This window comes from Eubalaena glacialis, chromosome 16 (assembly GCF_028564815.1).
Source record: "Eubalaena glacialis isolate mEubGla1 chromosome 16, mEubGla1.1.hap2.+ XY, whole genome shotgun sequence".
Taxonomy (NCBI): Eukaryota; Metazoa; Chordata; class Mammalia; order Artiodactyla; family Balaenidae; genus Eubalaena; species Eubalaena glacialis.
The window spans coordinates 79,050,457-79,074,463 of NC_083731.1; the positions used below are offsets into that span (position 1 = coordinate 79,050,457).

Sequence of the window (24,007 nt, forward strand, 5' to 3'; positions counted from 1 at the left end):
GGATTTCTATATGTGCCATTTCTTCTTCCTGTAATTCTTGCCATTCCCTCCTCTCAATACAACTAAGAGATCTTCTCCCAATTTCTCAAATGTTCTGGGCGTTATAATATTTATCACACTGTCTTATGGATTTTTTTCCCTCTCTTTTCCTTTTAATAAGTCTCTCTCTCTTAGAATGTGAAGTTCGTTAAATGAGGTACAATCACTATTCACCTCTGTATCCAACATGATCTGCATGTACGTGTCATGAAATATGGACTCACCAATAACATATGACTAAATGGAAAGATGACTGAATGAATACATGAGCAGGTTATGTGGGAAGGAGGGGCAAAGAAGAAACAGAACTTTAATGATTAAGGCAGTTTAACACTATAAAATTCTATGATACATTTAGCACATAAAAAAAGAGGTAAATAAAAATATCAGATAACTTGGGAATTACGGAACATTTTCTTCCTCAGAGTATCTGTACAAGATAGGAAGTAAATGAAGTGGTCTTCATCTTCTACTGTAAGTTTATTTTTCAAAGGAAATAGAAAAAGAAAACAATTTGCTCAATTCTATTCATTCCTGTCCTAAAACAGAGTTGTCATGGATACAGGAAAGAAGTCAGGAGACAAAACCAAGTATTCTCTTCCAAATGGAACAAATATCATTGCAGCAAGTTCTGATTTTCTAGGAAGTTTCTAATTTTATGCAGTTTGTTATAATTTAAATTGCTTGTCATTGACCTGAAACCCTGAGATCCTGAATCTTAAATATAAATAATTCCTGTAATTTGACTGAAAGGAAAAAAAATGTCAATAGGAAAGGCAATGTGAGAGGTCAGACAAATTAGTCTTTCATCATCTCTAGATGAGTGAGGGGACAGAAGGCAGAACTAGTTTATATTTAAGTTCTGTCTTTTATTAGTGTTATAAACTTGGACAAATAAATTTTCCTTGTGTCTGAGTTTTAGTTTTCTGATTAGAAAATGGGTGTGCACTGTCTCAGATATCCTATAAACTGGAAGAAACAGTGCATGTCCAAGCTGTAAGATTACAGCTTAAATTTTAGATCCTGATTTATTTAGTCAAGAAAACAGACCCTGATTGGAAGTAAAGTGGCCACACAGTGTAGGAGCAGATGTAATACCTCAGTGTCACGTCCTCTGGTCCCAAAACCGTAAAAGAATTAGGCATAGAGTTTCTAGTGACACTGCAAGGAAGAGGCTGGCTGGATCAGAAAATTTCAATTTCTTCCTGTGCTAGAGTTGTTTAATAGACTATTAAAAAATCTGGAAACATTTAAAACTTTTTTAATTTAAATAATATAGAGCTCAAAAAAAGAGTAATATATAGAGCTCAAAGACAGATTATAACTTTTAACATAGAATTATGTCCATATTTGCTTTATTAGATAATAAAGAACATAAAGGTATTTTCTGTTGTTTTAAATCTTAATTTTCACAAAAAAAGCTAGGGTTGATTTTTTTTTTTCTTCTTTTGATCCCATGCAGTGTGCCTATACTTGTTTCGGTTCCGTCTCCTAAAAGAAGCCTTCCCCAATCATTACTGTCCACTGAAATAGGTCCTTCTTCTTAAGTCAATGCAATTTTTTTTTTTTAATTAATTAATTTATTTATTTATTTTTGGCTGTGCTGGGTCTTCGTTTCTGTGCAAGGGCTTTCTCTAGTTGCGGCGAGCGGGGGCCACTCTTCATCGCGGTGCACGGGCCTCTCACTGTCGCGGCCTCTCTTGTTGCGGAGCACGGGCTCCAGACGCGCAGGCTCAGTAGTTGTGGCTCACGGGCCCAGTTGCTCCGCGGCATGTGGGATCTTCCCAGACCAGGGCTCGAACCCGTGTCCCCTGCATTGGCAGGCAGATTCTCAACCACTGCGCCACCAGGGAAGCCCTAATGCAATTTTTATATCAATTTTTTGCACTTAGTTATATACTGTCTATGACACTTTGAACTGTTTAATTTTTTGTGCATGTAAAACCTAACTTCTCAATTACAAATTACTTTGAGATGAAGACCAGATGTAAAATGTATTTGTATCACTGCTAAAACTATTTAGTGAATATTTTGTAAGTATTCAGTTTTGTTTTGTTTTTCTGTGTGTATTATAATTATTTACACAGGTGTTAAGAACTTCAGGAATACCTGTACAGGTATTACACTGCTTCTGGTCATTAGAAAATAACAACGTTTTCTTAATCCTGGTCCAGCTAGGACTGTGACTCAGTCACGTTATAAAATAAGTATTCTGTTTTTTCACATGTTGGTCCGTACACAGCAACTGAGAGAGATAAATTGTCTGTATGTTCTCATTTTACGAACGTGGAAACTAATCCGCCTATAATCAATGCTTCAATTCCCTGGGCACCTTGGGAAGAGTTCCTAGACTAAAACTACTGGCTCAGGCCATGACCGTACTCTGGCTTGCTCATTCTATTCCTTTACCTCTCATCTTTAGTTTATCCTTGGACTGACCACACACACTGTATCTTCATGGCAGCATTGACTCTCCTGTAACCAGGTAGTTCACTTCTCCCTGTGTCTGTTCTTTAAACAACATACCAGCCACAAAGGCAAAGGCCAACTCTAGTCTCCTCTGTTACCAGCTGATCCTGGTTGTGTCCGAATGGGTACAGAAACTAAATCGATGTTTTCTAATAAAGACGTATCATTTGAATCTAGGCTGGCATTTGCTTGCAATATGTAAGCTAAGGACAACAACAAAAACAAAACTTTATGTCTCTAAGAAATAAGAAACAGGAAGAAATATGGCACAGAAATGACTATGCCAAAAACAGGGCACCTTTCCCTTTTTTTTTTTTTAATACAAAGAACTATTAGTGTTTTATGAAATATTATTTAACTCTCACCAAAGCTAAAATAATAGTGCCTGGAAGGAAAGTATATTTAAAGTTGTTCTCAGAGGGTAAAAAAAATCTCAATACATATACATATGCAGATATATCTTAAACACGGTTAAAAATGCAATTCAAATAAAATATATGATTACTAATTTTGAAATATATTTCCTTTTTACTTGAAATCTAGCCATTATTAAATGGGATTTGTTTATCTTAGTTTCAGGTAAATATATTATTTATCACCAATGTCTAAAGTTAAGTCTATAAATTAGCAATACTGTTTAAGATCTATACAATTAATTTTGTAAAAGCACAGATTTTTTTTACCTCATTTGTTTGCAAACCTCAATATGTTTAATAACTTACTACATGCGTAAAGTGAATAACATAGTAGTACGAAAAAAGAATAAATTAGGTACTACTTGAAAAAATATAGAGGGAACTTCTGTTTTCCAGGAGTTTCCAGGGTTTCTTGGTTCAAAATTAAATCAGATTCTTAACTCTAAGAAAAAAGTTTCTTATAGTGTTAGAAGGTGCTGTTTTTGTTTTTGTTTTTAAAATACAGTTTTTGCCAAATCAAGGACATGAAACAAACTCAAGCAAACCAAAGCTTATTGGTTTAATTATTGAATAGCATTTGTTAAATTAACGAGGATATTCAAATTTGGGCCATATAATCACTAAATAATTAAACTTGAATACGATACGCTTCTCTTCTTCAAAACGTAAGAAATGCAAGGTTATACATTTTTCCTTATTTTAAAGAACAAAAAATTGGAATCTTGTGAATCATAGGTCAAATTCAGTGCTAAACAAGAATACATTCCAGCCTGTTATGAATATTCATTAATTATATCCTATAGGCTTCCAAAAGAGTGATAGAGGTTTATTTTAGGCAAATGATTAATTTATTTCAAAAGATCACTCAAGTTCTATAATTTAAAAGTCTTTCTTATTTGCTTTATAGTTCAATTCATATTTTAATAATTTAAAATCCAATTATTATTGCCAAGATATTATAGGCAATTTTACATCCCATTAACCTTGCTTTGTTTTAATTATAAAGATCCTTTGTTAGATTCCTTTAAATGATCCAGTTTATAATTTCAGCCTGTCCTAGGGAGTACTTTAATTCAGCTGCACATTCATCAGCTGTTTTTGTCCTGTTAATTGTAGACAACTGCACAATTGCTTTCTCCAGCTATGATTGATGAATTATATTCACGAATGTAGCTGTTAGGTAGGATAAACATTTATAACAATTTCCACTTAAAGATTTTTATCTTCATTCCCACAAGGAAAATTAAAGACATAGTCTAACAACCAAGAGAAAATATTTTGTATGTTTCATTTTACACTATTAGAAAAAGTTAAGAAAAATGTTGTATGTCCATGCAAATGGGATAAAAGTGTATGTAAAGAATCTAATTTGTGCCTAGTATAGAGTCGGCATCAACAAATAGAAGCCAGATAAACTGCGTAATGTGTCTTTACTGTAGCTACATCCGAACTATCTAAATATGATTTTTTTTTTAAATCTGGAACTCCCAGTTCAAATTTATGAAAGAGAAAGGTCTAAATTGAAAGGAAATGGACCAAACTAAAGATAGGAGTCGGCAAAATTCTGAATATATACTGTATGTAGTAACAAAAAATAACAAAATAACCTTCCATTTTTAAAGTGTCTATATTACTGTAGTTGTAATAAATGTCATATATTACATCCAACCTTCAGAGAAACTAGGCAAGATGTGAAACAATGTCAGAGGGAGATTATGTTACATGCCTAGAATCTAATAGTTTATCATTAGGAGAACTGGTATTTGAACTTGTTACAAATAGTACACATATGCTCCATATTATAATAGGCACTGCGGAAACAGCCATAAAAAATACACCACAAATAAACAGGCACTAACACTATGGTACGGTAAGTATGAAACAGGGGAAAATGGAAGGTGGTTTGAGAACATGGGAAGGCACCTAATCCGGATTAGGGATGTGGAGGGGTTGGTGCTCAGAGAAGAGATTATTTTCACTAAAGTTAGAGAAGTGAATGTCTTAAAGCAATGCCCATCGTCTTTGTCCTGTGGACTACTGGGGAAAACACTACAATAGCAAAGACAGCATCCTCAATCAGGACCCCCAAACACTGGCAAGTCTCCTGTGTTTCCTTAGTCATTTCTCTCCCCAGTTTCCCTACACTGGCTATTTTCAATATTTTCTACTCTTCTCAAGTATAACACCTACCTCCCCAAATTTCCTTCATTCTCAGAAAATGGCCTTACCTGCCACTTTATAGAGAAAACAGAAGTCATCATTACAAAAACTCTCTGAATCCTGCCACCAATTTAATTGCCTGCATCCTTTCTCAATACTCATCCACAAAAGGCTAACCCCTGTCCCTCTGCCTCACCCCTCTCAGAGACTGTACTCTTTTAATTGAGTAGAAACTTTTCTTCTTTCTTTCCCACCATATTGGCTTCTTTCCATCAGCATTTTAAAATACTCAAATCCTTCCTTCTACTCCCCTCCTCCCCCTCAAATTAAAACCCTATCCACCACCAGCAACCACCCTTTCCCCTTCTTGGCCAACCTTCTTATAGTTGTAAGTACTTACTGTCTATACTCACCTCCCGCTCACTTCTCACCTGAAAACATCCGAGCTACTCCCCCTACTTCCCTCAGTTATCTGCTCCCATCCTCTACCTGCCTTTTGGCACATTTATTACATCAGTAATTACTTAACCTAACACTGTTGTTCCCACCGGACTGAAAGCTCTATTAGCACAGTGCCTGGCTCTATACCCAGCATCTTTAGCACGTAGGTATTCATTCACCAGTATAAATTTGAACGAAATCAACATGTCCCTCTTGTCACTGACTCCAGTGGTGCCTTTAATCCTGGCTTAAAAATCCTCTTGTTGACTATTCATTCCTTCTCAAACATTCTACTCAACATTCTTTTCTTCATTCCTTCAACAAATATTTGTGATTGCAAAATAGGTACTAGGCATTATTATTCCAGAAACCAGGGATATATCAGCAAATACGAGAATAAGACACGAGTTCTGAAGGGAAGTACATTTTAGCGGGAAGACATGTAAACCAAGAAAAGATTTTGAGACAATGTTATTGAATGTTAAAATAGAGTCATGTAATGGAAGTCTCATAACACAATAAGATGGTCAGGGGAGCCTCTCTGAGAGTGTGACATTTAAGCTGATTCCTCAGTGATGGGAAGAGCCGATCACGTGAAGATGTGGGGAAAGAGGATTCCCAGCAGAGACAGCAGCGAGAGCCTGGCCGCTTGTTTCCACTCACTCCACACACTCTCCCTGAGCATCACACCTGTATCCTTATCCCCCATCTACCTCATGCAAACTGAGAACTCTTGAATTTAAATCTCCATATTAGCTGTCTCTTTGGAGCTGGACACCCAAATTCTAAGATGCCAATTTAACATTTCCACTTGGAACTTTCATAGGTGCTACAAATTCAGTGTAACCAAAAGTAAAAATATCTCTCACTAAATTCATGCCCTTCCTTCTGTATTGTTCTAAGTAAACTATGCTTACACTATAAATCATCCAGCTATTAAAGCCAGAAATCAAAGTACCTTCTTTCTCCTCTTACCATCCAATCTATCAGCAATTCTATAGATTTAATTTCCAAAAGATACTTCAAATTTGTCCAGTTCTTCCATCCTCATAGCCACTATTGGTTGCTCTACGACACCATTCTCTTCAAAAGGATTCTGAAACTTCAGATCGGTATCTCGCTTCCAGTCTGCAGCCCCAGATATCCATTTGTCACTCTGCAGATTATGCCAAACCTCTTCAACTACAGCCCTGTACCCTTAGCACAGCTTACAAACCCCTCCATGGCACGACCCTTGCCATGAAGGGATGGCCCTTGCCTGTCTCTATGTGGCTGGCACACAACATGCACTGAAATAGCTGTTGGCTGAGTGAAAAGAGCTCTCCAGCAACATGTCTTGCTATCTCTTGCCTCCAGGCTTTTGCGCTACACTACTCCCTCAGCCCAGAATTTTACTCCTCTATTTTTCGTCTTCTTTCACCTAGCTATGTCCTAATCATCTCTCAGTTCTCAACTAAGATGGCATTCTGTTTAGATATACTTTTTTGTGGTGAGGGGACCTCCTCCTTTCACTCTTTTTACAGGCGATTTTTAAGAGCAGTTTTAGGTTCACAGCAAACATGAACAGAAGATACAGAGATGACCCAGATACCCCCCTCCGCCAACCCATCCTCTTCCCCATATCACCATCCACCATCAGAGTGGTTACATTTGATACAAATGATGAACCTACATTAATACATAGCATTATCACCCAAAGTCCATAGTTTACACTAGGATTCACTCTTCGTGTTGAATATTATAAGGATCTGGACAAATGTGAAGTGACATGTATCCACTATTACAGTATCATACAGAGTAGATTCGTTGCCATAAAAATCCTCTCTGCTCTGCTTATTCATCCCTCCCTCCCCCTAATCCCTGGCAACCACGGATCTTTTTCCTGTGTCCATAGTTTTGCCTTTTCCATAATGTTATATAGTTAGAATCATACAGTAGCCTTTTCATATTGGATTCTTTCATCTCATAATACACAATTAAAGTTCCTCCATGTCTTTTCATGGCTTCACAGCTCATTTCTTTTTAGCACTAATTAGTAAATATTCCATTGTCTGGATGCATCACATAAATAAGTGGGTATTTATTTATCCATTCACCTACTAAAGTGCGCCCTGGTTGTTTGCAAGTTTTGAAAATCATGAATAAAATGATTATAAACATCCATGTACAGGTTTTTGTGTGGACATAAGTTTCTAACTCCTCTGGGTAGATACCAAGGAGCACGACTATTGTATTCCATGGTAAGAATATGTGTAGCTTTATAAGAAAACGCCAGCCTGTCTTCCAAAGTGGCTGTACCATTCTCCATTCCCACCAGCAATGAGTGAGAGCTCCTGTTGTTCCCCATCTTCACCAGCATTTGGTGAAGTCTGCGTTCTGGATTTTGGCCATTCTAATATGTATGTAGTGGTATCTCCTTGTTGTCTTAATTTACATTTTCCTGATGACATATGCTTTGGAACATCTTTTCCTATGCTTATTTTCCATCTGTATACTTTTTTTGGTTAGGAGTTTGTTAAGGTCTTTGGCTCATTTTCTAACCAGGTTGTTTGTTTTCTTATCGCTAAGTTTTAAGAGTTCTTTGCATATTTTAGACAACAGTCCTTTATTAGATGTGCCTTTTGCAAATATTTTCTCCCAGTCTGTGGCTGTCTTCTCTTTCTCTTGATACTGTCTTTTGTAGAGCAGAAGTTTTTCACTTTAATGAAGTCCAGCTCACCAATTCTTTCTTTCATGGATCATGCCTTTGGTATTATAACTAAAAAGTCATCACCAAACACAAGGTCATCTAGATTTTCTCCTTTGTTATCTTCTATGAGTTTCATAGTTTTTCGTTTTACATTTAGGTTTGTGATCCACACTGAGTTAAGTTTTGTGAAGAGTGTAAGGTCTGTGTCTGGATTTATTTTTGTGCACGTGGATGTCCAGTTGTTCCAGCACCATTTGTTGGAAAGATTATTTTTGTTTCATGGTATTGGTTTTGCTTGGGTACACTTTTTGAAAACCCTGATAACCCCACCAACTGGAGAATGCACCCCTCCAGACTAGGTTAAGTGCTCTGCCTCATGCTTGCATTAGTATCTGTAACACCCCTATCACAGCACCCTTGTGTTACTGTATGTGCTAGTCTAATGCTTGTCTTTCCTCCAAAATTTAGAACCATGTTTGTCTCATTCACTTCTCTATTCCCAGCGCCTATAATAGTGTTTGGTATATAGTAGGTGCTGAATAGACATGTGCTGTATTAATGTATACATGAGATGTTCTTGTATATTTAGAGCTAGCCATATTTCAATATTTGTTCCAAAATCATCTTTATTGGAGGAACTATTAGTATAAAACATGGAAACACAAGTCTAGAATGGCACAAAGAACATTATGAGTATTTTGAGGTTTTCATGGATTCAAATTTTTTAAATATTATAACTACTTTCTATAATTCCAACTCCTTTCCTAAAACCAAACAAAATAAACTCCAAACACTACCAAGGAACAACAAAACAGTTTCAAAAGCTAAAAACCTCTATTAGCAAAATTTTCACTATCCTCCTTTTCTAAGACAATAACTATAATCTTCATCTTAAATGCTGGAGCTTCAATTTGTTAACTCTTCAGAGTTACTGATAACAGCATAATTTTTGTTTTTACTTCCCAGTTGAAACAAATTAGCAAAACTAGGGTGTATGTGAAGTGAGAGATTTCTACAAATGATATGACAATGAGCCGCCTGGGCAAAAGTTTTTATTTTCTATTTTTTCATTGCCTGAAGATGGATAATAATTATTATCAATTCTTTTCACCATAAAATTTTATAAGAAGTAGAGTGTACTACTATCTTTAAAATTATTATTTATGCTATAAAAGAAAACTAATATTTTCCTGCATCTTTTGCTTGGCAGTGAATGAAAAATTTATTTTAATATTTAGAGTTGTAGTATTATGACTAAAAATAATTCAATCATAAAATATCTAAGTGAGAAATACACAATAAGATGAATTGTTATAAAAACAAAGGATATTTCTCAGAATATAATACACTGATGAACAAAAATACTAAATTGCATTTAAGTTAATTTTTTTCAGAATGGGTTTTTATAGCATATACAAACTAAGTTTCGAAGAATAGCTCATAAAATATTCTTTCACGACACCTCTCTTGATAAAGATAAATTTTACATACAGTAACATTATTACCTTATCAATTTAATTAAATCTTGTTTCAAATAAGAAATAGATTACCCCAAATCTTCAGTCATTGTTCTCCAAAGAACGCACTATATCATAGAAGAAACTCAAGTTGTAAAGGACGCAGGTCTTCGGCTGATAGAAGCTGAACATGTCAAAATGGTGACAGTTACATCTGTCTTAGTGTATCCATTGCCAATAAAGTATTGGGAAAATCATAGTGAGAAATCTTACCACAGCATCATTTTAACAATGGTATAAATAGATTCCTAACCAGACCTTTATAGTTCCTATATTAAACTTCTCTCACGTTTTTAGTTGGATACTAGATAGCATGACATGGTCGAATAAAACTATTTCACATGAACTGAGATGGGCTGAGTGACGGAGTAAACACTGAACACGGCTCTGGAAACAGATGGAGTGGCAGATGGGACTGCAGATTGGGTTCACTTGATCTATGTAAAACAACTTTACTACTTGGTAAGACGTGGCTCAGATCTCACAAAAATCTTATAAAGTTTGTCCCTTTATTTCACACCTGCTTCCCCTCTGCCAAATAAAAATGCTTAACATTTTAAACTTTGCTCCTTTAAAGTATAAGTACCTGTGTGATGAATCATTTAACTAAAATATATTTTCTTACACATTTTTGGAACAGATGGTAGGCAAGGGCAGTCACCCGGTGGAATAAAATGTACACTGACTAGTTGTCTAAAAATTGTAAAATTAATTACCTTCCTTCATTGATGAGTTCAATAAATGCAAGTCCTGCATTCTTCTGAATAGAATTTTGCCATTCCTAAAAGGAGAAAGCAAACCAACTGTAAGAAAAATGAGCATGTAAACAAAAGTAACATCTGGTTTAAGGATCATGTTGATCCTAATAACTTCCACGTGATATTACTTCTAAATCTTTCTAAAAGATTTTTAACAAATGTTATTTTGCAAGAAATCAAAACTTTAAAAGCAGTCCTGTATTACTTAGTTAAAAAGGTGCTTTTGAATTCCCAGTGATACCGACTAAGATAGAAAGTGAGATCACAGGGACAGAGCTCACTGTGACTGTAAAATATTGCTTATTTTACACTCTTCCTACGGCATATTTAGAATATGCTTTAAATAATTTTTTGGTTATTAATTTATTCTAGTGATTTCAATTTTTTTGGTCTTTTTAATACAGCTGGCAAATTGAATTTTTTGGATTAAAAATTATATCCCTTTCAATGGTACTATAAATAAATACTTGCCTAACATATTTTTATTAAAAATCCTTATTGATCAGTCATGCCACTCATCTATAGACTTTTCCTCCATGATTTTCCACTAATTAAGTGCTGGCCACAAATTCAGCTTCAGGAAACACAGTCTCCATGTCAACCCTTCACTCTGTTCCTGATCACTTTCCCTTTTAAAGCTTTGCACACATGCTGGGAATAAATGTGGTCCCCAAAAGTAGGTACTTAGTATGTAAACATTCTCTGTTCTAAGTAAATTTGTGAAGAATTAGAAGAACAAATCATGAATCTATATTTCCCCAGAAGAGAGAATCAACAACTTGGAAAAAGGGACATGATAGTCTGGGGAGAGTAATGATCTAATAAAAGCCTAAATGACTCTGTTTTTAGCAAAGCCATTGTGTTTTAGCTGCCATAACTTTTATCCAAATGACAAGATCTTTGTTGCATTTTACTGAACTTATTAAAACTTTCAAATCATTTTTGTCAAAAACAATTGATGGCAACACTTTTTCCCACATTTTAACAAAATGACTTACTACTCTCCTCATATATTTTGCATTAAGTGAGGCACAGCATTAGGCAAAAGTCTCCAAAGAAGAAGAAACAAAAAGAGGATAGAAAGAACTAGGCTGATTCTTGGGAACCATTCACAATTTTAAGATTAGGAAATGCAGCAGTTGAAAGGGACAAGAAAAGATCTAGAAAAATTTAAGAACAGATGCAAAATATTATAGCATTATTCAAAAGAAAATAATCCATGTATAATACATTGGCTCAAGAAAATAAAAAAATACAAGACCCTTTAATCACTAATATCATTTTTTTAATGATTAGGAAGTTAAAATTCTACTGTATGTGAACTGCAAAATTAAAATATAGTAAACCACAAAATATATGAAACACAAAAACAAAAGTACAAAAATCAAAAAAGATGTCATTCCAGAGGAGGGTAAGGAAAGCTCTGGTGATAGAGTCGGCACCAGAACCAGGGGCTGGCACTAGAGCTGGTGCTGGCTCAAGCTGCAGAACTGGCCTGGGAGCTGGTGCCTGAGCTGGCTCTAGCTGTGGAGAGACTCTGTCTCTGGTGCTACTGCTGGATATGTTGCTGAAGTTGGCACTAGGTGTATTGCTGGCCCTAGCTCTCTCTCTGGATTTGGTGCCAAAGCTGGCTCTAGCTCAGACAGTAGTCCTAGAACTGGTTGTGAATTGGCTCCAGTTCTGGGACTGACTTTAATTCTGGCACTGGTGCCAGGCCTGGTGTGAGAATTAGAGATAAGGATGGCTCTAGATCTGGAGCTGATACCAGCTCTAGAGCTGAAGCCAGAGCTGGCACTAAGAAGCAGCTGGTACAAGAGCTAGTGCTGGAGTTGGCTCTAGCTCTACAGCTGGATCTACCTTTATCCAAGAGTTAGTGCAGGCGCTGGCTCTAGCTCAGAGGTGCTGCTAGGACTCGTTCTGGAATTTGCTCTAACTCTGGAGCTGCTGCTAGAGCTGGTGCTACAGTTTATAATGGAACTACCTCTATCTCTGGAGCTGGCTCTAGTTATATAGCTGGTTCTAAAGCTGATTCTAGTTCTAGTATTGCTACTGGCTTCAGCTCTGGAGCTGGATCAGGTCCCAGAGCTGTATGTAGCTCTAGAACTTATGCTAGAACTGGCTCTGGCTCTACAGGTGCTGGAGCAGGTGCTAGAGCTGACATATGAGCTGGTGCCTGAGCTACTAATATACTTCTGAAATCATTACATAGAGTTGACATCCTGACATGAAAGACAAAGACCAAGACAATAGTACAGAAGGGATACTAGGGACAACAACAACAAAATATAACAGCAACAACAAAAAAGGAAACCTGAAAATGAGAGACAGTGAAGCAACAGAAAAAAAAAATCATAATTACACAGCTGAGATATGCAAAGGGATTGCAGACATAAAAAGAGACAGCTTAAAAAACAAAGTTGAAAACATCTCCCGGAAAATAGAACAAAAAGATAAAGAGTTGCAACAATAAGAAGAGAGATAAAGAAATAAGGAAAGTGGAGAATCTTCTGATGAAAACCAATATCCATTGAGTAGGAACTGTAGAAAGTGTGAATAGGGAACATGGAAGAGAGGAAGTTATCAAAGTAATTTAAATTATTTCCTAGGAATTAAGTACATGACATAACATCCCCAGCAAAGCACATCATCATAAAATTTTAGAACAGGGTTAAGGAAAAGGCTTACAGGAAAAGAATATCTTTATACAAGGACTCAAGAATCAGACTGACACTAGACTTCTCTAGAGCAAAACTGGAAGATAGGAGAAAAGAAAACAACACCTTCAACAGCACAAGGAACATAATACTCAGAACATTATACCCAGCCAAACTATCCATAAAATATGAGGACAGAAGAGTTACATTTTCAGACATGCATAAACATTTATTTTTCATCCACTCTTTTTCAAGAAGAGAGAAAAAGAACCTACTGATGGTGTGCTCTGCCAAAATGAGGAGTATATCAAACAGGAGAAACAAGATAATGTTGTGACAGCCCCAAAAATCTCAGGGGCTTAAAAGACAAAGGTTTATTTCTTGTTCAATTTCCAAGTCCACTGCCTGTGTTCTGCTCTGCTTCATCACCACCCTCACTTTGGGAGCTAGACTGACAATGTAACCATTGTCTGGAACACTATAGGCAACCAAGGTGGAGAGAAAAGAAAAGAAGTTTAAGTATCACTGGCTCTTATAGTTTCTGCCCAGAAGTAACACATGTCACTTCTTCTCACATTTCTGGTCAAAGTCACATGACCAGTTCAGTTCAGTTCAATGGAGCAAAGGAGTGCAAACCCACCAAGTGCTCAACATGCGGGGAAGAACCAAACGTGAACAACCCAAAACATGACTCTAAGGGAAGAAATCAGATAAAAGGTGGATACAGATCTAAGAAACAGTTTACAGACTATTGTAAAGCTAACACAGTTTCTGTGAAGAATTAGGAGAGACTTGTATGCAGACTAACAGACTGTCAAGTAGGAAATAATTAATTTCATCAGATTATAGAGAGGTTTTGAATACGGAAGACATATTTTGAATGAAAATTTAGCATTGCAATGTATATATTTTTTCTTCCAGAATTGTTTTTGTGAAGAAGCAGGCAATATAATTCCTAAATTTCTTTAATGACAATATAATGCAACTGAAAGGCTTTGTATTTGAGTTCAACTCTTTCTTCAGAACTCTTTCTTCAGAAGGAGTTCAACTCTTTCCTCAAGTTACAGAATTGCTCTTTCTCAAAGTTTCTTACCAAAGAAGAGCTCACATGGGAGAGGAGGACTGGAGTCTCATCCAAGAGAATTTTCTTGAAACTTTTTGTGATGGTGAGACTTTCTCACTTTATTCTCCCAAGTTTTTCAGATTTTTCCTTTTTTTTAATTTAAGCATTAGAAACCTATCACACCGTTTGTATATTATTACATTGTCAATTTCGCCACATGTCAGAAAAGTCAGGTATGACGAACACACAAGAGACTTCCATGGATCTGGCAATTAGAATGCAGTGGGTGAAAGCCTGATTGCGCTGGGCTGATGAATGAAAGGGAATTGAGGAAGAGAGGGTGGTAACCAGAGTATATGCTTTCAAAGAATTCTGTGGTGAAAGCTAAGAAAAAATAGGATAGGAGGCTGAGAGAAAAATCGGTTCATAGTTTTTAGGGCGAAGAGACTTAAATACAGTTGTAGACCATAGAGAATGAAAGAGTCAGAGAAACATTGATTACAAGAGAGAAATGGTGACAGGGAAATCTTGAAGAAGGCATTAAAGAATGGGGTGTCCTGGAAAGGAATAAGGATACTTCTTTCTTCAGAAAAAGAGTAAAACTACGGGTAGATGAAGTTTTTCTTTTCTTGTTCACCTATAAAATAGTCCACGGTATTCAGGAAGGGACCCTGACTTAAGTAACACAATTGTAAACTGCAGTGTAATTCTTTTCCAGAAGAGTGTAAACTCCCTGGTCTTATTTGCCTTGGTCTTGTGAAATAAAATGTGGTTTTAAATCTTAATATTTAATTTTTAGCACCAGCTACAGCATGAGACACGTAAGTAATACTCAATAAATACTATTATTGGTCATTTATTGGGTAAGCTGCAATTCACATGCAATTCACCTCTTGGTATTATCAGAGATGTGAGGCCATATGACAGGTATTAAAACCTCTTAAAATGTTCCTATTAAGAATGCTCATAATTAATTGAACATAAGTGTTTCTCTACTCCCACAGAAGCATAATCTAACTGGGTTCTTTTTCTGTGGAGACATGAAAGAGCATTATTAATCACAAAAAGAAGAAAGGATCTCTCTTTTTTTCCATCCTCCATCCATAGGGAGGGAAGATATTTTCTATCCTCCTCTGAGCCCAAGCAAAAAATTTTACAGACTCTGTCTATCTTGCTCTTCTGTCACCGCTAACTGTCCTGTTATTTCCTCAGACGTAAGTAGATATGAAACAGGATTTTAAGACAACAAAAGCCAAAATGCCAATTTTCTAATATAAGAGTTTAAAACTTGATAACTTAATAGTATTTTCCATGTCTCTGCAACTTCACTTTTGTATTTATATGCACATTATATGATTAGATTTTAGATATTGTATCTTTGAAGGAAGAGCCATATTTTATTTGTCTGTGGTAACCACAGAACCAGAAGAAATAGATGATGTAAATTGCACAGTGACTATACTACAGCATTAAGGCAAAAAGAGTTCAATTCTAGAAGTTTAGCGACATCAGATGGAAAAAACAGAAAAAATCCTTATGCATAAAATTTATATTATTATGTATAAAATATTATATTTCCTGGTATTTTTTTTCTAGGTTCTACTAGTTATTTGCTTGCCAAACATGAATATTTTCTTCTCTACCACAGAAGCCTACTGGTTATGCTTTAAGATGATATGGCTGGGAGTACAAGCGTAATTTTGCAGGCCTTGACCTAAGTAAGGACCAAAGTAGATTTCACCTAATGTTAAAAGAGTATAATTCAGTTTTTGAAGATTTTCAAAATTCTTCATCAACTACAATCATCAATTTGGACAATTTCAGTTTATCAAGTCAATTTCTGTTAACTACATTAACTAATACTAACAATTTGTAAGGTCAAAAAAATGTTACCGGTTGTCTTTCCTTAAGAAAGTGAGTTTAAAATTTTTATTTTTCAAACTGTGGTATGAGATCAAAGTCCCAGGCAGGAGACATACTAAGTCCCAGGACATACATATTCACCTCCCTGGAGTCTGGGAGGAAAAAAAAAAAAAGCCATGTAATTTAATTTAAAATTATAAGTAATATAAGAATAATATAGTAAAATATGAATTTTAAAACATAAGAGCATAGAATGTTCCTGTTATGGTGGCTTGCATGGGTTACAGCTTATATCACCCTTTCATCCACTGCATCCCAGGGGGCTGCTTCAATAGAAGAGTTAGAGAAGGAATGACTTAAGATATAAAAGTAGCAGTAAAGTTGGAAATTTTAAACATACATTTTCATCAGCTGTTTTCTGGAATTTTGCATGAGATTTATTTATTTTAATCTCTCATTGTTATGGTGAATTTTAAATATATCTCATAAGGCAATGAGGAAACACAGTGTATTTCTTTCAGCTACTTTAAAAAATGCTAAATGAGAAAGAGAAAAAGGGAAAACAAAACGTTCCTCACAAGATAAAGTACATTTTCCCTCTCAGAAAATGTTAGGATTGAATGAGGGTTTTAAAGTGTGTTTAATGATTTCTGAATGACAGTTGTACAAGTAGCACAAATAATCAATTTTGAGGGCATCTTTAGTTGAAAAGTCTAATCTCTTTACATTCTTGGCAAAATATGGCATACACTATTGGGTAGTAAACAAGAATGCATAAGTGTAAAGAAAAAAATGAAATGTGAAGGAAAAAGTAACCAAAGTATAACAAACAGCATATTCTCCTTTGGGTATGCTATTCTGTAGATGAATTTTTTGATCTTACTCCTATGAAAAAGGGCAATACTATAACAAGAATTTATGCTGGCAAAGCAATAAATCTTAAAGTGTGTAAAGAAAAAATAATTTTAAAACTTTGGAAATGGAAAATGGGATCAAGCCTACATCATTATTTTCTCAGCACTTAATGTAACTTTTATTACTCACGGAACATTCCCTCTGAAATATAATTATTTATAATTTGTAGTGATTTCTCCCCACTAGATCATAAACTTGTTAATAAAAGAAAGGATCTTGTTTTATCTAACTATGCACACTTAGTAAGTAGCAAGTGTCTGGCATACTGTATGTACTCAATGCATTTTTGTTGTTGAATTGAATTGATTTCTCCAAAATCTATGGTATCACTTAAATCTGTGAGTTCTCAATTCTGACTGAACAAAAAAATCAACAGGAATGTTGTTAGAAAGCACCAGTCATATTGGAGTAGTCTCTAAGGATAGGTAGGGCCCAGGCATCATTATTATTACAAAGCTTCCCAAGTGATTGTGATGTGAAGTCAGTGCTGAGAACCACTGACTGTGGTCATTTCTCCCTCTCAACAAGACTGCTCACACACACAAACCTCAACGTGCCTAACTTGCCAGCATGGAGCAATTTAGTTATTATTAGGTGATGTGTACTTTTCCCTTCAAATTGTTCAATTATTTAAATTCCTTCTACTCATTTGTAAAATAGTATACTATTGCATCATAATTACATCATAATTATTGAAGTGTCTACATCTCTAAACTAAGGCCATTACTATAGTCCTTTCCAGCTCTGACATGGTATTTTATTCCCATAAATGATATTTTTGTAAGACTGAAAGTGTTACCTTATAATGAACATGGAAAAAAAATATGAGCAATGAATTAGGTTATGCAGTTATTATATTCCTTTACACTGATGCACGTTTCAAAAAGTATTTCTTAAAGGCATATTACTATGTAACTGATTCTAGAAGTTTCAAAAGAATAATTAGGTATAATATTGAAAGGGGAGATACGCAAAGCTTTGTGACAAGAAAAGTACACAGCACACAGGAGGAACTGAGTGTCTGCTGTGGTTGCTGAGGCATAAACTACATTGAGAGTTAAGAAATGGGATAGAGGGCTTCCCTGGTGGTGCAGTGGTTGAGAATCTGCCTGCCAATGCAGGGGACACGGGTTCAAGCCCTGGTCTGGGAAGATCCCACATGCCGTGAGCCACAACTACTGAGCCTGCGCGTCTGGAGCCTGTGCCCCCGCAACAAGAGAGGCAGCGATCGTGAGAGGCCCGCACACCACGATGAAGAGTGGCCCCTGCTTGCTGCAACTAGACAAAGCCCTTGCACAGAAACGAAGACCCAACACAGCCAAAAATAAAATAAAATAAATAAATAAATAAAAATTAAAAAGAAAAAAAAGAAAAAAATGGGATATAGATGGACAGGGAAAGGAAACTAATCACTGTCCTAGCTCCCTAACAATTCTGACATGTAGAATTAAAGAAATTACTTAAAACAAGGCAAATGGATACATGAGAATGTATACAAAAGGATAATAATAATAACTTATCGTCATTTCAACAAAGTCAATTTCTTGGCAATGACAGGAAAAAAAGTATCTTTAAAAATCTTTTCTACAAATCATTCCAACGTCTTCTGCCATTTGAGAAAACACACAGACACACACACACACACACACACTCACTGGCTCCACTACTGAAGAAAATGAACAGCCATAAGAAAAGGTGTAAATTAAACGTGGGCATCAAATTTTTATCTTCATGGGGAAACATACTAAACCGGGTTTGAATGCCTGCAGACAGCTGCCAAGTCTTTAGACAGTTTTGTCACAATTTTTTAACTCTTCTACATGGATGTATAACATTGCCTCAAGATGAAGGACTTTTTCAAAGAATTGGATATCAAGTTAAGGATCCTTTGAAACTAAACACTTTGAAGACAAATAGGTTCCAGAAGGATGACAATGAAATCCCTATGTTCTCTTCACAATCACTTTATGGCAGTTAGATAACCCAGTAGAAATATCAGACCCAGCACATAATTTTTTTCCCCCACTGGTTTTTCCTCCTCTCTGTCAGTTCAGTGCACACTTCTCATTCCCTTTTGTTTTGTGTATAATTAAGTAAACTAACTTAATGTCCTTAGAGACTTAATCCATCTCAGATTCTTTGAAAATACGGAAAATATTTCAAGGTAAAAATGGGAGGTTAAATTGAGATATTAAGTTTTCTGGAACTCCAGAATTATTTTTTACTTTCTATATCCTTCACGTCTACTTATCATTAATTGCCACTAAAAGAAGCAGGTATATTCCTCAAAAAAATTTTATAACAAATGCTAATTATAACTGGCATGCTTATAAATTCTGTGCAATGTTAGAGAAATTAATAAGTACAAGGACTGAAGTAAAAAAATACTATGCAGAGAGAAAAACAGAGATGAGTGTTTTCAATGCATGCAAAAAATAAAACTAATGAAAAAAGTATGCAAGTATTCAAGGTATGATTTTTTTTCATTTCCATTGCTTATTTTTATGAACATCTTACTAAAAGCATTGTAGGAAAAACTGAATGTAAGAAATGAATAATCAATGATCAGTACAAAGAGATTATCGATATGAAGGTCAGCCATAGAAAAATCATTACACAACATGAAAATATACCAAGTTGATTACTAGAAGAAGAGTTGGTGTATCATATAAAGATAAATACAATGAGGTTTCCCAGGATCTCAGTATGTGGCTAAATTGTATAAATAAATTTAACACAGCTTTTTATTACAAATATTCTTATGAACATATATACACATACACATATATTTATGTTTGTACTTACGATTAAAATAATTTAGATTGTTTTACAATATATTTTTTAAACAGAGCATTTTCTATAACTATGAATATATACAACATACAAACACATTTGTATTGAGTTCTAGAGGATACTCCTTCCTTATTACCTGCTACTAGAAATGATCAGAAGAAATCAAGGAAATGATAACTTTATTAAATAAGAAAATAGAGGAAATGTTTCATATTTTAAGATCTACGTAGCTAGGAAAACAGTAAAAGGTAAAATAGCGTTTTTAGAATGTAGTTTTGAAGAAAAAGAACTTTTAAAACTTAAAACCGGGAATTCCTAGGCAGTCCAGTGGTTAGGACTCCACGCTTTCCCTTCCGGGGCCCAGGTTCAATCCCTGGTTGGGGAACTAAGGTCCCGCAAGCCTCGCAGTGCAGCCAGAAAAAACAAAACAACAACAACAAAAATAAAACCAATAAAACAAAATCCTGTACTTGTCTATAATCAATGAAATAACAATGGCTGTCTTTCTCTAATTTATATGATTTATCATGAAAAATATAATTTACATTTATATAACAGAATACATTTCTTAAGAGCTTACTACGTCTTTGAGTCATGACTGATGTACAACTATTTTATCTTAAGTTTATAGTACTGTTGGTATCACTCTTGATGATGGTCTTTGAATGCCATTTTTCTAGAGCTAAGAATAGGTGTATCAGAGAGTGATCCTCAAAACTTTATAACTTAAGAATAAGATACAGTAAAATATGAATATAAGGGAAATTATACCATTAGCATCGAGAGCTCTAAACTGTATACAACTATCACAAAAGTGCTGGGTATTACTAAACTACTGTGCAAGTTTAGCTTGTCAAAAAACGTTCGTAGATAACCTAAAGATAAAAGAGACATTTAATATTTCTCAAGATGTACTTTGTGAGGCCTATTAAGTACCAATATTTTGTGGCTACCACCCATGCTTACACAGAAGCAAGAAATCATTATGAAAACTGCCTTATTTTCAAGAATAAATAGGGAGCAACCATGTTGCATTGAGCTGGTGAGGCTTTGTTGTCTGCTTGGCTTATACACTCTCATATACCAAACTTGTAGCACACAGGATCTCAATTCACGCCTTGGCAAAATAATAAATTACTCTATGCCACTTACCTATGTTACCATTTAAGAACAGCAGGAACTTCCAGTTTAAATCTTGAATGTTAAGACCCTGTGTGCAACATTATCATGAAGCAGAGCTATGTGCAGTTATATTAAAATACTTTACATTTATTCATGAATAATCATGCAGCTATAGGCGTATAAGCCAGCATGAGAATTTTAGTGTTGTAGAGAAACTTAGGAATTGTTCTTTTTAACCCAGTGCAAGAATCTTTGACACACAATTAGCTGATCTTTGCTTGAAGACCTACAATATTCAGGGCTTCTGGAATACCCTGTTCTACTTTTAGACCCTATTAACATTAAAAAAAGAAAAGCACAGATGTTCATATATGGAAGAAAGAGCTGTGCTGACCAATACAGCATCTACTAGTCATGTGCAGCTATTACAAGCTCTTGAAATGTGGCTAGTGTGACCTGATATGTGTTCTAAGTATAAAATATATGCCTGATTTGAAAGGCTTAGAACCAAAAAAGGAATGTAAAATATTCCATTAAATATTTTTATATTGATTACATACATGTTGAAATTATATTTAGGTTAAATAAAATACATTATTAAAATTAATCTTACCTGTTTCTTTTTTACCTTTTTAAATGTGGTTATTAGAAAATTTAAAGTTGTATGTGGCTCACATTATATTTTGATTGGACAGCACTGCTCTACACTATCAACTGGAAAACATAATGTGTAAACTATTTCTGTTATAACAGCAATTTTTGCTTATACTAATAACAAGAAAAATAATTTTGCACTTACGTGTAGAAATATAAATCGAAAGGGTACACATTAAATGACTAATTGTTATTACTTCTGGGTAGTGAAATTATGAGGTAACAGGAAATTTTATTTAAACTTGTAATACTTATTCTAAAATTGCTTTTCTTTTAATTTGCGAGGACTACTTTTACATTAAAAATCATCGTAGGCATCTGTGCTCAACTGATTTTCAACAAGAGTGCCAAGATCATTTGATGGGAAATGAATAGTCTCTTCAACAAATGGTGCTGGGAAAACCGGATAACCATTTGTAAAAGGATGAAGTTGGATCCCTATCTCATACCATATATAAAAATTAACTCAAAATGGATCAAAGGCCTAAATTTAGGGCCTAAAATCATAAAACTATTAGAAGAAAACATAGGGGAAATCTCCATGAGCTTGGATTTGGCCACGGGTTCAAAAACATGGTACCAAAAGCATAGGTAACAATAACAAAAATAGATAAACTGGACATTGTTAAAAGTAAAAACTTTTGTGCATCAAAAGACACTATCAACAAATGAAAATAACCCACAGAATCAAAGAAAATCTTTGCAAATCATATTTTTGATAAGGGTTTAATATCCAGAATAAATAGAAAACACCTTTAACTCAAGCACAACAAAAAACCAATTAAAAATGAGAAAGGACTTGAACAGGTATATGAAAAGATGCTCAACGTCATTAGTCATTAAGAAAATGCAAATCAAAACCACAATGCATGCTCACTAGGAATGGCTATAATTTTAAAACCAACAACAACAAAAAAAAATAGAGGGAGAGAGAAAATAACAAATGTTGGAAAGGATATGGAGAAATTGGAACCCTTGTTCATTCCTCATAGAAATGTAAAATGATACAGACATTATGGAAAACTGGCAGTTCCTCAAAAAATTAAACACAGAATTACCAAATGACTCAGCAATTCTACTCAATTATATACATTATATCTGATGGTATAAGCCTAAAAGAATTGAGAATAGAGACTCAAGTAGATACTTGTTGTCCAATGTTAATAGCAGCATTATTCGCAATTATTCAGAAGGTGGAAACAACCCAGGGTCTATCAAAAGATTAATGAATAAACCAAATGTGCTACTGTACATAAAATGAAATACTGGTGAACCATAAAAAAGAATTCCGTTCCGATACATGTTACAACATGGAAGAGCCTTGAAAACATTATGTTAAGTGAAACAAACCAGACAGAAAAGGACAAATATTGTTTGACTCCCTTTATATGCTATATAGAGAATAGGCAAAACATAGAGACAAAAAAGTGGATTAGAGGTACCAGAGTCTGGGAATGGAGATCGGGAGAATTACTGCCTAGGGGGTGCAGAGTTTTGGTTTGGAATGCTGAAAATTCTGGGAAATAAATAATGGTGATAGTTATACAACATTGTGAGTGTAATTAATGCCACTGAACTGTACACTTAAAAGTGGCTAAAATGGCACATTTTATGTTATATATGGTTTGCCACAACAAAAATAAATAAATCAAATAATCTTGGGGACTGTGTTTTTCTTTTACACATGAATTAACTCAGTAAGTAATTAATAAATATCTATACTAAGTGCTGGACACTGCAAGATGTGGATGACACAGTGAGGCAAAACGGAAGACATCACTGGGAACAGAAAAATAAAATGAATTTTGTTATGGTGTAAATCTGTAGCATAATTGAAATGAATAACATTCATAATGTGACCCTGAATGACTCTAAAGCTTTGTCATCCTTAAGTAGCCTTTCTTTTTGGATAGTTTTAAAAAATTCTACAATTCAAAAATATCTCAATTAATGTTAAATAAATATACTGATGAGACTATACAATACTTATTTTCTCCATTGGCTGAATGAAATGCTCCAGATAAGGAGGAAATACCTGGCATGATGCTTACTCTGAAAGAAATTCCAATGTAATGGATAAAGAAAATCATACTTTATCACCTATGAGAGCATGCAATTAAAACATGTAAACAGGTACCTATATTTACTATCTAGATACATGCACTTCAGATGCTGAAGGGAAGGATGGAATGATTAAAATCATATAATAATAAACCAGAAAAGCTTCATGAAAGAAAAGAGTTTGAAATAATTGGGAAGATATGAAGTAATAGTAATAATTCTGTATTTTGTATTTTGATAGTGGTAATGGTTACATCAACATAAAGATTGAAATAGCATTGATCTATATACACACAAATGAATGCACACGAAGAATAGGGAAAGCTGAATAATGTCTGTACTCTAGTTAAAAGTATTGTACCAGTATCAATTTCTTACTCTTGATACTGTATT

At 34.8% G+C, this 24,007-nt stretch overlaps 1 protein-coding gene across 8 annotated transcripts in view; it reads right to left on the reverse strand.

The window, feature by feature from the left end:
- The window catches only part of NBEA (neurobeachin), a 629,474-nt gene that overhangs the window by 314,546 nt on the left and 290,921 nt on the right, over positions 1–24,007 (reverse strand). For all 8 annotated transcript variants that reach the window (XM_061171071.1, XM_061171076.1, XM_061171075.1 and 5 more), the window contains exon 35: positions 10,448–10,512. In XM_061171071.1, coding sequence (XP_061027054.1) covers positions 10,448–10,512 — 65 coding nt within the window. The remainder of the gene's footprint in view (positions 1–10,447; positions 10,513–24,007) is intronic.